Genomic DNA, 15,657 nt, shown 5'->3' with positions numbered 1-15,657 from the left:
AAGCAGTTACTGTAGCTTCACACACACACACACACACACACACACACTTTTCTGGTCACAATCAAAGTTGCAAACACACTAGGAACTCCTAGAACACTCTGAAGGACAGTTTCCCTAGATCAATCTGTGCCTTCCAGATGTTTGGACTACAACTCCCATCAGCCCCAGCCAGAATGGCCACTTGTCAGAAATTATGGGGGTTGTAGTTCGGGATGTATGGATTGTGTAAAATCCATTCCGTCTGTGTTTTGTGGATTGTCAGCTGCTTTTCATTCTGTTGCTTGCCCATCGCTGGAAACTGATGTTTTTGTTTCCTCATTTGCACAAATGTGCATTTCTGCAATTTGGCATGTGTGAAAATGCAGACATTCCCCCCAAATGTGCATTTTCAGGCTTTAGCCTATGGGGGAAATGCGCATGTTTGGCTGGTTTTTAAACATGTGTATTTCTTAAAGGCAAAATTTGCGCAAATTTAGGAAAGTTAAAAACCAGTCCACAAGTCCTCCCGACAGGGGGAAAGCCAGTCTGCTATAGAATCTGCCAGTCAGATTCATGAAAATCCAAGCTCATTTGGTTCCATTGCAGATTTGTCTGACATCCCTAGTTGTAGTCCAAAATTTATTTATTTTATTTATTAAATGTATTAATCACCCATCTGGCTGGTCACCCAGCCACTCTGGGTGATGTACAACAATAAAAACAGTTCATACAATAAAATTCAACATTAAAAACATCACATTTCTAAAATTACCCTAGCCCACTCCAAATGCCTGCCTGAACAACCACGTTTTTAATGCGTGGTCTGGAGGGCCCCCAGTTGCCTACCCGTGCCTTAGATATTCTAATTTAGTATGCCCCCCACACCCCACCCAAGAGGGCCACCTTAAGGTCTGATTCAGTAATATTGCCTGTGTTGCAAGTATGGAATATGTGGAGATCCAAATTAATTCCTTCCCTTTCAACCTTGGCCCCACAAGAATATCACCCCACCTTTAGGTTGCAAAAAGATCCTCAGAATGTCAGTAAAGTGGAGGCTGCTTAACAGGAATGCGGCTAAATCCTTAACTGGAAAGGGTGCTATGGCTCTCCTAGGATTAAATTTGTTTAATTGTAAGCATTTCAACTGCATGAAGGCTACAGAAATCCATGGGTGAGATCCCATCCCTGCACCTTGTTTTTTGGTGTGCAAGTCACTTGCATGCAGGAGCAAAATAACCCCCCATGCTGAGGGCTTAGGGCGGAATGGACCAATGGAAGTGGCAAGATGAGGTGTTTCTAAGTTGAACTGGTCAAGGCTTCCTCTGGAGTGGCTGCTTTCTATTCCATGTCTCGACTGAGGTACTGAAACGCTTTCTAGAAAAGTGAAGGCTGAGGTTGGGTCTCTGTTCTTGCAGGGGCTGGCAGCCTTTGAAGATGTGGCTGTGTATTTCTCAGAGGGCAGGGGGGTCTCTTCTCGATCCAGGTCAAAGGGCCTTGTATGGAGGGGACATGATGGAGAATTATGGGAACGTGGCCTCGTTGGGTAAGGAATTTGGCTCTCCCCTCAGTAAGAGCTGGAAGTCTTGGTGTTCTGCTGTCCATTGTTGCCTTTTTAAAAATGATGTATTTTATCAATAGGTCATTTAAAGGGAACAAAACAGAAAGTTTGTTTTCATTAAAGACACGTTGGAAAGGAAGATCACTGCTTTTGGATCGGTGTACAGCCCAAAGATCAGATGCCCTTTCTTGAGAGAGTCTTGAATGTTCTGAGCTCCTTCTGGGAAGGAGAAGTAAGAATAGCAGGAGATCTAAATATGGCATGGCCACCCAGGGTCCCAATCCAGCACTCCAGGTTTCCCAAGATGGACAAGCCCCTTTCCCCAACCACGTATTGTTTGGTGGTTTTCTGGCTTTTGTTCATTCCAACCCTCCACCCCCATCTAAAAGGTTTTGATGCCTCTCCTAAGGCTTAGTTACTGGCTGTAAGAACTTTAAGCTAAAATATGCTGGTATTTCCCTCCCCCTGCCCTGGCCTCTCCTCCTTCTCTCCCTAATTCACAACCTCTCCATTTCAGTCTCTCTCCCTTTCTTCTACTTTTCCGGCTTGTTTTTCATCCTCTTTCCTCGTGTCTCTCCTCTTTGATCCCTGCCTTTCCTCTGTTTTCTTGCTCTTTTGCATCTGCTGGCCACACTCACCAATCAACTGCCTGATCTCACTCATCTAGGCCGTTAGAACAGACCAGGACCATAGCCAGCCTAAAAGTCAGGGGAGGGGGCAATTTATATGGTTTGCAGGCCTTTTAAAGACAAAACTGTACACTGTTCTTATTTAACCCTTATTTTTGCAGCCATACTGGAATTTATGAAATTCAAAACATTTCACTAAGCAACTTCAACAATTGTTATGGGTCTTGCTGTTGGAAGGTCTTACAGGAGAGTTGCCTTATATAGAAAAAACGTAGCTACACAGCATTTAGTATTGGAGGGAATAAATGTAGGCTAGAGCCAGTTTAGAAGTTCAAATCAGCTTTATTAGTGCTTTTATACAGCTCATCAAAGAAGGCTAACACTGTTTAACTATAAGCACCCCCTAACAGTAGGTTTGCATAAGCGTAAGTAGGTGAAGATGGCCAGATAGCATCACCGATGCAATGAATATGGACTTGAGCACGCTCCAGGAGAGAGTGCAGGACAGGAAGGCTTGGCGTGCTATGGTCCATGGGGTCACGAAGAGTCAGACACGACTTAACGACTGAACAACAACAACAACAAAGTAGGTGAAGGCATAAGAGATGGTTCCTTGCTTCCTTCAGGGATAGGGCTGCATGGTGCTGGTTGCAGAGGCAGAAGAAGATGAAGCAAGAAGGAAAAGGAAGGGGAGGGAGCAGGAAAAAGGAACTGATCAAGCTACAGGACAAGGGGGATGAACAAGACAAGCAGCTGTTGATGCAACACATTCTCTATCGCCTCCTAGTGTCTGGAAGGATACGGAGTTGTTCCTATTATCCAACACTTACCACCAATTAACAAAAAAGGTAAAAAATCAAGAATAGCCCATTAGTAGAAAATCAATAAGCTACAACAGGAATATTCTTATCACAGAATTGTAGAGCTGAAAGGGACCATTTAGGCCATCAAGTCCAGTCCCATGCTCAGTCCAGGAATCCCTGCCAAATGGCTGCTTGAATACTTCCAGCAACGGAGAGCCCACCACCTCCTTAGGCAGTTGGGTCCATCATCTGAGTACTCTGACCCTTAGGATGCTTTTCCTGAAATTCAACCGAAATCTGCCTTCCTGTAACTTAAGCCCATTATTTCATGTCCTACAGTCTGGGATGATAGAGAACAGGTTGTGGCCCTCTTCTGTGTTACAACCCTTCAGGTACTTGAAAAGCGATATCATATCCACCCTCGGTCTGCTCTTCTCAAGGCTAAACATCCCTTCAATCTTTCCTCATAGGACTTAGTTTCTAGTCTCCTGCTCATCTTTGTTGCCTTTCTCAGAACTCGTTCCAATTTATATGAATCCTTCTTAAGCTGTGGCGTACAGAACTAGACACAGCATCTGAGTTGAGGTCTGACCAGTACAGAATAGAATGGAACTATTACTTCCTGTGATTTTGAAAATATACATCTATTGAAGCAACCTAAAATTGCTTTTTTTTTTTTTGCAGCCACATCACACTGCTGACTCATACTGAGCTTGTGATCAACTGCAACTCCAAGATCCTTTTTACACACACTTTTGTCAAGCCAAGTATCCTCCATCATATACCTGTGCATTTTTTTCCCTAAATGAAGCATTTTACACGTTTCTGTTAAATTTCATTCTATTTTCTGCTCAATCTTCTAATCTATCAAGATCATTTTGAATTTTGTTTCTGTCTTCCAAGGTATTAGCCAACCCACTCAATTCTATGTCATCTGCAAATCTGATAAGCATTCTCCTCAACTTATGAACTCCTCTCCCTGTTGGGTTTTCCTGCCATGGAATCCTACTTACCAGGGCTCTGTTGATTAAAATCAGCTTTCCTGGGGGGCATTTCCACCAGTGATTTACTGAGAGCCGGCTGCATGCTGAGGTTGTTAGGGATAGATGATGTCCTGGCCACCCAGCAGCCACCCCGGAGCTTACCAGGGAAAAACCAGATTTCCTGAGACTGATTAAAGTTCTATTATTTTCCTTAAGGTGGGTTTGGATTCTCTCCAGTATAGTTGCTGTATGCCCCAACCCCCACATTTAGCTCAGGTATGCCAGCCCTGTCCGGGGGTGTACCTTTCACCATGACCCCAGTCAAGGGGTGTTCCCCCCATTGTGCTGAATGAGGCTTGCCCTCTCATTGACCACAGAAATAACAGAGAAGCCCCTCAATTGGCACATATCAAAGCCCAGTTCCTTAAATGCGATGGCTGTAACCTTCACAGCTTCCTTATAGAGATCCTGTGTGTTAAAATGGGGGCTGGTTTTGGTCTCTTTCCCACAACAAACCCATTAGTGTCTCCTCAGAAGTAACTCCCATTGCGGTCACTGAGGCTTGCCTCTGAATGCCCACATTAGAACTTACAGAGATTCACCCTCAATTGAAATGGCACACTTTAAAGCCCAATTCCTCAAGTGTGATTACGCGATCAACTCCTTCACAGCTTCATTATAGATATCCTGTGGGTTACAATGGAGACTGGTTTCTGTCTTTGTGTTTACTGGTCTCTTTCCCACAAGCCCATTACTGTCTCCTCAGAAGTAACTCCTACTGTGGTCAATGAGGTCCTGCAGGTTAAAATGGGGGCTCATTTCTGTCTTTGTGTTCTCCCCCCGCCCCCGCTTCCCCAGCACTAGTATGGTGCCCACTCTGAAGTAACTCCCATGGTGCTCAATGAGGCTTGCTCCTGAAATGCAGGTGCATCTGGACTTTCAGGGAAAGGAGAAAGGGGGGCAGGAAACAAGCCTCTCTCATTGCTTGAGTAGCCCCTGCCAGTCAGATGACGTTCACTCCAACCCCCACCAGGAAGTATGTTCTGTGAAGCTATTTTTACTGCTGCAGAGAATTTGCTCGTGGAACCCTGCGCACAGCAAAGCTGATTCCTTTAAAAAAATCCAGTACTCCTCCATTAGCTTCTCCTTCTGTTGTCATGGAAACACGACCCTGGAGTCCAAGGGTGGTTAGGAAGACGTTTTGATGGTGCTTCATTGTCAGCAGTTTTTCCTTGGCTGCTCCAAAAGTATTGTTAAAACAGTATGTTTGTATTTCTTGCACCTGCCTCCCAATATAGTCAATAAGTTAAAGTGCTGCTTCAGCATCTAGATCCTTCTGCTGCAGCAGTGATGTTACAGGTTTAAGATCACCCAGTATTTCTAGCATAATTTCAGTAAGAAAGGGAAAAGAAAGACTACTGATCTGATTGAACAATCCAATAGCTTCAGTTTTTAGATGGCAAAGGGGAAGATGCACTGATTAATTTGGGTGTGGAAACAATTAATTCTTCATCTGACTGTATAACCGTAACTGAATCCATGTGTCCAGTCCACTGTTGAACCAACAGGCGTTTTCAAGAACTGCCTTTATAAATCAGAGCAAGACGCCCCTTCTTCAAACAATATGTACAACTGTTCACGTAAGTCAAAATATTCCTTCATCTCAGGTTAGTACCCTCAACTGCATGTAATGTAGGCAGATTCAGCCATGGCATGTGTAATCACATGTGTACCTTTAAAAAGAAAAACAAAGGTTTTCCTGTTGGCTTCCTAAAACTTCTGTAATAAATGTAGTTAATTGTTTGTAAAACATATAGGGGAGGGATATACAAATTTAGGGGGGCTGTATCCCCCTAGCTCCCCCCTCCCGGCTATGGGCCAGCTCACAAGGGAGCCATTAATAAGATTTTCTTTCCTGAGTGGCTTCTCTGTGGTTTCCTAAATCTCAGTTCTTCCATAGGCTACGCAAGACTGCACGTCTCTGGGATATCAAGCTGGGATCAGAAAGAGAAAGAGAATTAGAAATTAAGAGCTGCTCTCCACATTACACAGAATGAGGATTCGAACTCTAGACTGCCCTACTTCAGACTGCTGGAGGGGAGGGAATGAGGTAGATATAACTGAATGCTTCCCCAGATTTTTTTAAAAAAATGTCTTCCTACATAGTCAGTTAGCCAATCAAGGAGAAGTTCAATTTAAAACACACATACAGACATTCTCTCAGACATGCTAACTTAATACCTGCGAGGCTTGCAGTGTACTTAAAAAAAACCCTACACAAACACACATACACACAGATGTGCGTGCACACACGCGCACACAGAGTACCAATATCTGCTGGAGGAATAGCTGTGAAAATGCAAAATTTAGTAAAGTTAAAACCTTTCTAGCAAGAAACAATAATACTTAACGGCGCAATCCTATGCATGTTTAGACAGAGAAACATGCTGGCTGGGGCATGCTGGAAGCTGTAGGCCTTTTCTCTGTCTAAACATGCATAGGGTTGGGTCCTAAAAAGATAAACAAATTACTAATTCCCACCTCCCTTAATTACTATGCATTTGGCTGGCTCACTAAAAAATTTAGTGAAATTCAAAGGACAAAGAAGAGTTGTTGGAATTCTATTAACTCCTGCTACCTTAGGAATCCCACAAAGACTGGAAGTTTCAGCAGGTCCCCCTGGCTGAGATATTCAGGCATGCCTTTTAGTGAATAATTATGTGTTTAAACAATTTACTTGTCACTCATCCTAAACGCCCTATGTCTAGCAAAAAAGCAGCATATCGGGGTTTTAAACTTTTACAGAAGATATCTAGATAATTCATGAGCATAAAATTACTGAAATCAGAGGGAAGGAACACTTTTTCATCTATATACCACTTCCATCTTGATAGGTGCCTGCGACTGTTCCATTCCCATCACTCACTTCTACTTAGCATGCGGTCTACATAGACTTACCAAGCATTAGAGTTCTTTTTTTTCTGACAGCCAAGATTTTACTAATTTTGAGACAGAAAGCCTCTCTTACCTACACATTCTTTGATGTCAATGTATCCTTCTTCTCCTACTATATGGGGAAAGGCTTGGAAGATTCAGAGGGATTCTCATCCACATGGCTTTTCTGGTGCATTTGAAGGCCTGATTTATGAGCAAAGCACTTCCCACACACCACACATTTATAGGGTCTCTCGCCTGTGTGGATTCTCTGGTGAGTCAGAAGATTTGATTTCTGAGCAAAACATTTCCCACACTCCATGCATTTATAGGGTCTCTCTCCTGTGTGGACTCTCTGGTGGTTTATGAGTACTGATTTCTGAGCAAAACATTTCTCACACGCCAAGCATTTAAAGGGTTTTTCTCCTTTGTGGACTCTCTGGTGTCTCCTTAGATGTGGCTGCTGTGCAAAGCACTTCCCACACTCCAAGCATTTATAGGGGTTCTCTCCCGTATGGACTCTCTGGTGGCCCATGAATGGGGATTTCTGAGCAAAACACTTCCCACACTCCAAGCATTTATACGGTTTCTCTCCTGTGTGGACTCTCTGGTGCTTTATGAGTACTGCTTTCTGAGCATAACATTTCCCACACTCCAAGCATTTATATGGTTTCTCACCTGTGTGGACTCTCTGGTGTACTGCAAAGGAGGAGCGATTAGCATAACACTTCCCACACTCCAAGCATTTATACGGTTTCTCTCCTTTGTGGACTGTCTGGTGGGTCATGAGAGTTGATTTCTGAGCAAAACTCTTCCCACACTCCAAGCATTGATAGGGTCTCTCTCCTGTGTGGACTCTCTCATGAGTCAAGAGATGTGATTTCTGGGGAAAACACTTCCCACACTCCAGGCATTTAAATGGTTTCACCCCTGTGTGTGTTCTCTGATGACTTAGAATGGCTGAGGCCTGAACAAAACATATTTGACATTTAAAGTATTGGTGATGTTTTTCGCCTGTCTCCTTTGTGTGAACTCTCTGATGGGTCATGAGATATGATTTCCAAGCAAAACACTTCTCACAATCAGAGCACTTATATGGTTTCTTTCCTGTGTGAAGTCTCTGGTGGACCACTAGGTTCGATTTAATAGAAAAACACTTCTCACACTGCAAACATTGATATGGTTTCTCTCCTGTGTGGACTCTCTGGTGGTTTATGAGTACTGATTTCAGAGCAAAAGATTTTTCACACTCCAAGCATTTATACAGCGCTCCCCTTCTGTGGACTCTCTGGTGGGTCATAAGATTTGATTTTTGTGCAAAACACTTGCCACGTTCCAAGCACTTATGTGCTGTCTTTCCTGTGTGTACTCTCTGCTGGCTCATGAGATATAGTTTCGGAGAAGAACCCTTCCCATGCTCCAAGCTTTTATATGGTTTCACCCCTACATGGGTTCTCTGATGCCTCAGAAGGGCCGAGTGCTGAACAAAGCATATCTGACATTTAAAGCATTTGTGGTATTTTTTGCCTTTGTGGACTGACTGGGTTATGAGATGAGATTTCAGAGCAAAACACTTCCCATACTCCAAACTGTTATACAACTTCTCTCCTGTGTGGACTCTCTCATGGGTCACGAGAACTGATTTCTGAGTAAAACATTTCCCACATTCAAAGCATTTATATGGTTTCTCCCCTGTATGAACTCTCTGGTGCCTCATTAGATTTGATTTAATAGAAAAACACTTCCCACACTTTAAGCATTTATATGGCTTCTCTCCTGTGTGGACTCTCTGGTGGGTCATGAGATGTGATTTCAGAACAAAATACTTCCCACATTCAAAGCATTTATATAGTTTCTCTTCTCTGTGGAGTCTCTGGTGGATCACTAGATCTGATTTAATTGAAAAACACTTCCCACACTCCAGACATTCATATGACTTCTTTCCTGTATGGACTCTCTGGTGCGTCATGAGATGCGATTTCCGAGCAAAACACTTCTCACATTCAAAGCATTTATATGGTTTCTCTTTTGTGTGTAGTCTTTGGTGGATCATTAGATTTGATTTATTAGAAAATGACTTCTTACACTCAAAGCATTTATAGGGCTTCTCTCCTGTATGGACTCTCTGGTGGATCATGAGATGTGATTTCAGAGCAAAACATTTCCCACATTCAAAGCATTTATAAGGTTTCTCTCCTGTGTGGACTCTTTGGTGTATTGCAAGGGATGACAGATGAGCAAAACATTTCCCACATTCCAAGCATGTATACGGTTTCTCTTTTGTGTGGCGTCTCTGGTGGATCATTAGATTTGATTTAACAGAAAAACATTTCCCACACTCCAAGCACTGATATGGCTTCTCTCCTGTATGGACTCTATGGTGGGTGATGAGTTGTGATTTCCAATAAAAACACTTCCCACATTCGAAGCATTTATACGGTTTCTCTCCTGTGTGGGCTTTGTGGTCAGAAATCAAGTGTTGCCAAACATCACAATTTCCCCCACATATGGTGCTTGAGTGTTTTCTCCTACACTCACCTGCTGGAATAATGGAAAAACAGAAACAATGTTGACTTTGAGAATGGGAAAGACAGAAACCTCGGAAGGATGTTGAAGGGGGAAACTGAGCCGTGAAGGCAGGGCTCATACTGAAGGAATTCAGAAGTGGACCCTCATCCTCTCTCTCCCCCCTCTCCTCTTATCCCATTGGCCCAGGGATGAGCTTCCTTTGTGCCCCTACAGGCCACGTGCAGCAGCAGGTGGTGGATTGGGGGCCATATATTGGTGGGCGTGGCTGGATGTGACAGGGGACATGGCTAGGACACCTCCCCTCAGAAGTACAGCCCCACCTCCTCCCCACAGACTGTGAGGAACTCACATTCATACGGGCGACAGGAGCATGGGGAAGAAGGGGGAGTTCTAACCCTCCCCTTCACTGTCCCAGGACTGCCCACCCCAGCTGACTGGTGGGCCATGGGGAAGTGGAATTTCACAGAGAGTTTGACCCTCCCCACACCATCCTCCCCATCACAATCATGCTTGCTTTAGTGTGCTGGTCAGCTCTCTAGCAGGCTGAGGGGAACGTGAAGTACTTGGGGAGGATGGTACATGGGGAGAGTCATTCTTGCGTGCTTCCCTGCACCCTGGAAAACTGCATTCTTCCCCAGAGCTTATGTGTGCACAATTTGCAGGAGAATTTAGCAGTCATTGGGCAGGAGTTGGTGGAGGGAACTCAGCAGTGGCAACTTGGGCACCCATGCAGGGTACACTGAAGGCCTCCTGTGGGCTGCATGTGGCCTGCGCCCACATGCACAGTAGCCCCAAACACCAACTCACCTCTCCATGAGAACAGAAAGCATCTAAAGACCCAAGGGCTGTACAATAAGGGGGCACAACCCTCCCCTCAGCTGACATCTGAAAGGGGCCATGCAATGCAGGAAAAACGCAAAAGGAAGGGAGAGGAGAGGCAGAGATTAAAAGTCATGGGAATGGGAGAAGAGCGACACCTCTCAATGCTATTTGAACTAATACAAGAAGGGTTCACCCACTCTGCTCAATGGGCGCACAACTTTACACATGGCCATTGTGATTAGGTATCCCCAGCCGGACCCTTCCTCCCACCCCCAAGTTAGGCAAAGGGGAAACGCCCACCCCGATGCACCTTCCCTAGAACGCCACAGCTAAAATAGAGAAGCAAAGAAAAACCCTATCTCACAGCTCAGCCCCACACCTGCTGCGGGCACCACCACAAAGTACCTAATCAGTGGACTGCTGCTTTGACGTCTGCCTGTCGCATTTGTGCATCTTAGGCTGAGTCTTATTCAGCAAAAACGTTTGTTTCATGTTTATTGGTCACTGCAACGTCTCTTTAATAAAGGATTGTCTAATTCAGCTAATTCCTGGAGGTGCAATACAGCGAATGCTTTTTAAAAACATATGTTATGGCAATGTCCGGTAGTTGCTCCATTTTGGGAGGAGGTTATTACACAGATAAATTTTGTACTGGCATATTTACTGATGTACACCCCCTTTTAAATTATTTACCTGCTTCATGGAAATGAACACATGGTCAGCGTACATGAATTCTCCGTGTATTTTTGACAGCTAAAAGACTGATATTACCACATTGGAAGGATAAACACTCACCTTGTATAATGCAATGGATTGAGGACTTTACAATGCAATCAGTATTTGAATGGGTGGCATATAGACGCCACCTTCAAATGGATACTTATTTGGATGTTTGGTCCACTTTTGTTGAAACCTGTGTATAATTACCAGAAAGTTGTATGCATTTCATATGTATTTATTGTTAGGATATATACAAATCCATTAATGTATATTTCTTTGTAAAGGAAAAAAAAATTAAATAAACTTTTTGCAGGCACCCGCAGGTGCCATGTTGGTGACCCCGGATCAGGTGGATGACCAAGCAAGATAGTTTCATAAAGGTATGGTTTCCATTATTTACTTTTGTTTAAAAAAAAGAAAGAAAAGAAATGACTTCAGACCTCCAGTCACACAGAATTTGCTTTGGAGAGATGTAATGTATTATGATTTGAATATATACCTAGTGCAACTCTTTCTATCTAGTGTAGCTTTGGCACTACAGAACTGAAGGTGGACGTTTATACAGTATAAGCACTTGTACTCTAAAGTATTGTTAAAAGTTTTGTTTATCTGTTTAATGGAAAAATAATTTTTAAAAATTAAAAAGAAGAGACTTCAACATATTAAAATGCAATTGGGGTGGGGGGGAGATCAGAACTCCACGGTATCAAGAAATTACCCCTCACCTGAGTGGGCCCTGGAGGTCTCCATTCCATCCAAGCATGGAGAATCCGGCACCCACGGCTCTTCCCCTCGTTCCAGCTGGGAGATGAGCTCAGGCTTGGCAACGGGAAAGCCTTCTCAGGAAAGAAGAGAAGAGGGAATATCATCACTTATCCTGAGCCCTCTAAGAAACCTCCAGACAAGGAACCCCACAATTACCTTTTGTAACATGATCTATTGTAATGATTAGAACAAAATCATCACTTTTTACCCACCCTGTCTTAACTAATTCTTCTGCCATGCTTGGCCCAGTTCCATCACCGCATCAGCACCGAACAAGAATCCTACCCACCCTGGCGGACAGGGCTAACCCAAAAAGACCCCATGTCTCTTCACCACCTCTCCCCCTCATTCTCTCAGTGATGCTCATATACAGAGACACATACCCATACAAAGGGAGGATTTCTTCATGGTTAACTGATACATAGGGGTCAATTGTTGCGTAGGGGAGCCAGTGTGACGTAGGGGTTAGAGTGTTGGACTGAGACTCATAAGACCTGGACTCTATTCCCCACTTGGCCGTGAAGCTCACTGGGTGACTTTGGGCCAGTCACTTACTCTCAGCCTAACCCACCTCACAGGGCTGTTGTGATGATAAAATGGAGAGGAGGAGGATCAGGTAAGCTGCCTTAGGCTCCTTGCAAGAAGAGGAAAAAAGGTGGGATAGAAATGTAACTGATAAATAAATAATAAAGGGGCGGGGTGTTGCAGCACATGGGGCAGGTCAACTCTTTCCTCTGAAATTGCAACCCATCAATTTGGCTCTACATGCTGCAGTTAGGCTTAGAAAAGGCTTCTGATGAGCTCCTGCAAACCTTGATTTTAGGTCATCCTGGATCACTCCCAGTATCTGAGCCAGGAAGGGAGAGATGGACCTGAGCAATCATTTGCAGGGAGCTCAGTGGTGGCCCCACAACTGTGGAATGCTCTCCCCAGTGAGGTCCACCAATTGCCAACCTTGTCATCTTTTCAGTGCCAGGTTGAGATCTTCCTCTACGCTCATGCATTTTACAGCATATGATGGAGCTTTTTAATATTTGTTATTTATCGGGTCCATGTATATTGTTGTCTAATTGTTTTTAACTGTTTTAAATGGTTTTACATTTTTGTATATTAAAGATGTTATGTTTTATCATATTGTATTTTAGGCTTGTAATTTTTGTGACCCACTGAGAGAACTTTGGCTATTGGGAGGTTTAGAAATGTAATCAATGAATTAATGAATGAAGGGCGTGTGTGGTGTGAATGAATGAATGAATGAAGGGGGGGGTCTCAGGAAGCTTCTCTCTCTTGTTTTCCTTTTCCTTTACTTCCCCCAAATTGCACTTTATATGAGAATGGGGCAGGTGCACGAATAATGCTCTGTAATAACTAGACCTTCTGTCACCTATAGTCTGTCATAGATTGTTATTGTATACAAGGAAGAAGGGAAGCATATCATGCAACCCTGATCTGTTGGGTTACGTTGAGAAAAAGCCAAGTGAAGAAACCAAGACATGGAGGGAGCAATCGTATGAGGCTAGGCAGCAGCCTCTGAATTCGGAAGCGACTGCCTATCCAATGCCAGGCAAGCAGAGCGCGGAGGGGATCTTCTCCTCTGCGCTCCAGCCGCCCTGCATTTGGGGTTAGACGGCCAATTTCAGCTGTCTAGCCGCGGGACTTTGGAGCAGGGATGTGGGGAGGCCGAACGATGCATAGGAAGCACCGTACCGGCACTTCCACGCTCCCCACCCCCAGGAACGCCCCCTTTTGCCTCACTCCGTGCTGCTCTTCCGAGTGCAGAGCCTGGGGATGATCCACGCCGCCTACGAGGGGGCAGGGGAGCGGGCAGGGAGGCAGTTTTCTGGGAACCAACCTCAGAGAACAGGCTCTGAGGTTGGTTCCCAAAAACCGAACAATCCTATGGCCATCTAGCCACTGTCTAGCGGCCATAGGATTGTGCCATAACAAACAGAATAATCATCTGTAAAATAAAAGATACTGAAAAAATGCAGCCAGAGACGGAGGAACATCCAGGCTCTTACGAAATGAGGAACCAAGTTCCTTACCCAACGAGGCCACGTTGCCATAATTGTCCACCATGACCTCCCTGTACAAGGCCCTTTGGTCTGGACCCAGCAGAGCCCCCTGGCCCTCCGTGAAATACACAGCCACATCTTCAAAGGCCACCAGCCCCTGCAAGAAATAGAAAGCAGCTCCCTGGAAAGCATCAAAGACAGAAAGCTCTGCTACCTACCATTTAGGTGAGGGGTTTGCCCTGTTCACACTAACACCTGGGACTAGGCCTGCCCCCCCCCCCCCGCACTGCTTTGGAGAGGCTCGTAGAATAGAATCATAGAACTGTAGTGTTGGAAGGGGCCTATAACACCATCGAGTCCAACCCCAAAAGGACCGCAGCTCCTTTTGCTGCAGTCATCGCCAAGGGAGAGGGCTCTGCTGCCACTCCAGAGGGTGTTTTGCCCTATTACTAGTGGCACCTGGAACAGGTGCCTCCCTCTGAAGCTGTTTAAAAGGCCTTGCTCCACTGCTGATGCTAACTGGCAAGTCCAGGGACTTTCATTGTGTTTCTGCCGTAATGAAATTACTGGCTTGCTATTGATTCATAACTTGCTTGTTATGAAATTATTCTCACTTTCCTTGAGTACGGACAGGAAAATATTGTTTTTCATCATACTTTGCTGTGAACAGCTTTGAGTGTACTGTATATGGGGAATTGGTATACAAATATAGTAACTGATATAGGACAGAATGGTTCTAGCCTAACCTTCTCTCTGAAAAGATCATTTCCCACCTTCAGGGGATTATTTTTCCTATGGGGCAGCAGTAGCATTCAAAGATGTGACCACTCCAGTACAGGAATAGCTTTATCATCACGTGCTGCCTGCATAGATTGTTTCAGCTTCACGTGCAGAAGCAAGATTTGCATGAGATGTGTCATCCCCATGCAGACTGCATGGTGTGGGCAGAGAGTCGTGTTCACATACGTCATGCGGTCTTCACCCAGGGTCTTGGGGACATTAGGGGCATTGGAAGCTGCCTTATCCCTAGTCTATGAACCTGGCAGTCAAACTCTTCTAGAGTGTCCCACCATCACAGGTTGTGGAGATGGTTGCAAGCTTAGATGGCCTTTAATTGTCATTCATGGCATGCAAGTCTAAGCATAACTATGAGCCATAACACCTGGATGGGGCCTCTCAATACTGACTGCCAAGAGGAAGGGAGGGCTCATTGCCTTCATGCCCGGCTTGCAGGCTTCCTACACTAGTGATGGACCTTTTGCTCTGATCCTTTTTCTGTTCACTAGGACAAACGGAAGAAAGAAAGCTTTGTGTTCTCAGCTAGCTTCACTCTCCTTAAACAGGTCCTTCTTTCCTTCCTTCTCCCCATCTTCCTCAGCATTAGCTTCCAAGGATCTCCTACCTGGCTTGGCTCCACTGCACCCTCTCTCCTTGTCCTAGGAGGCAGCAATCGTGGTCGAAACTTGGATGTCATTCTTCACTCTATGGGAGAGAACAAAGGGGGAACATCTCAGTAATACAGGCCTTTGAAAACACATTCTGTTTGCCACAGACCCTGAGGCTCTTTCTTCTCTTACTCAGCACATGTCAAGGTCAGAGAAAAGGAAGGGGCAGGATACTCAAGCATCTCAGATATTACACAGCTAGGAAACGCCCTTATGCCGAGTCAAACAATGTAGCCCAGACTGTTTACTGAAGCTGTCGATGGCTCTCCAAGGACCCAGGCAGAGAGGGGTCCTCCCCTGCACTGTTGGCTGAACACCTTTCACCTGGAGATGCCTGGGAACCTGACAGAGAGCCCACAGCTGGGATGGGGGCTTTGGCAGGTGCTGCTGGTCTCACCGAAGAAGACGACAATGGAGAGGATGAGGAGAACTATGGGGAGGAAAGGTTTTTCTGAGGTTTTCTGAATGGGCAGTG

General features: G+C 44.9%; 1 protein-coding gene across 2 annotated transcripts in view; it reads right to left on the bottom strand.

The window, feature by feature from the left end:
* Positions 1–2,452: 2,452 nt before the first annotated feature.
* Positions 2,453–15,657, bottom strand: part of LOC146355444 (uncharacterized) — a 21,829-nt gene continuing 8,624 nt past the window's right edge. Inside the window, exons 2-6 of one of the 2 annotated variants that reach the window (XM_084830577.1) lie at positions 15,140–15,219; positions 13,768–13,894; positions 11,683–11,793; positions 6,981–9,427; positions 2,453–5,685 (exon numbers count right to left, since the gene is read on the bottom strand). In XM_084830577.1, coding sequence (XP_084686703.1) covers positions 7,020–9,427; positions 11,683–11,793; positions 13,768–13,894; positions 15,140–15,211 — 2,718 coding nt within the window. In that variant the 5' untranslated portion in view covers positions 15,212–15,219 and the 3' untranslated portion in view covers positions 2,453–5,685; positions 6,981–7,019. Of the gene's footprint in view, positions 9,428–11,682; positions 11,794–13,767; positions 13,895–15,139; positions 15,220–15,657 lie in introns of both variants that reach the window. The other variant, XM_084830576.1, reaches the window with a different exon arrangement.

The sequence above is a fragment of the Heloderma suspectum genome, chromosome 2 (assembly GCF_057233095.1).
Source record: "Heloderma suspectum isolate Gila_16-S chromosome 2, 16-S_ref, whole genome shotgun sequence".
Taxonomy (NCBI): domain Eukaryota; kingdom Metazoa; phylum Chordata; class Lepidosauria; order Squamata; family Helodermatidae; genus Heloderma; species Heloderma suspectum.
This window is presented reverse-complemented; position numbering and strand designations above follow the sequence as displayed.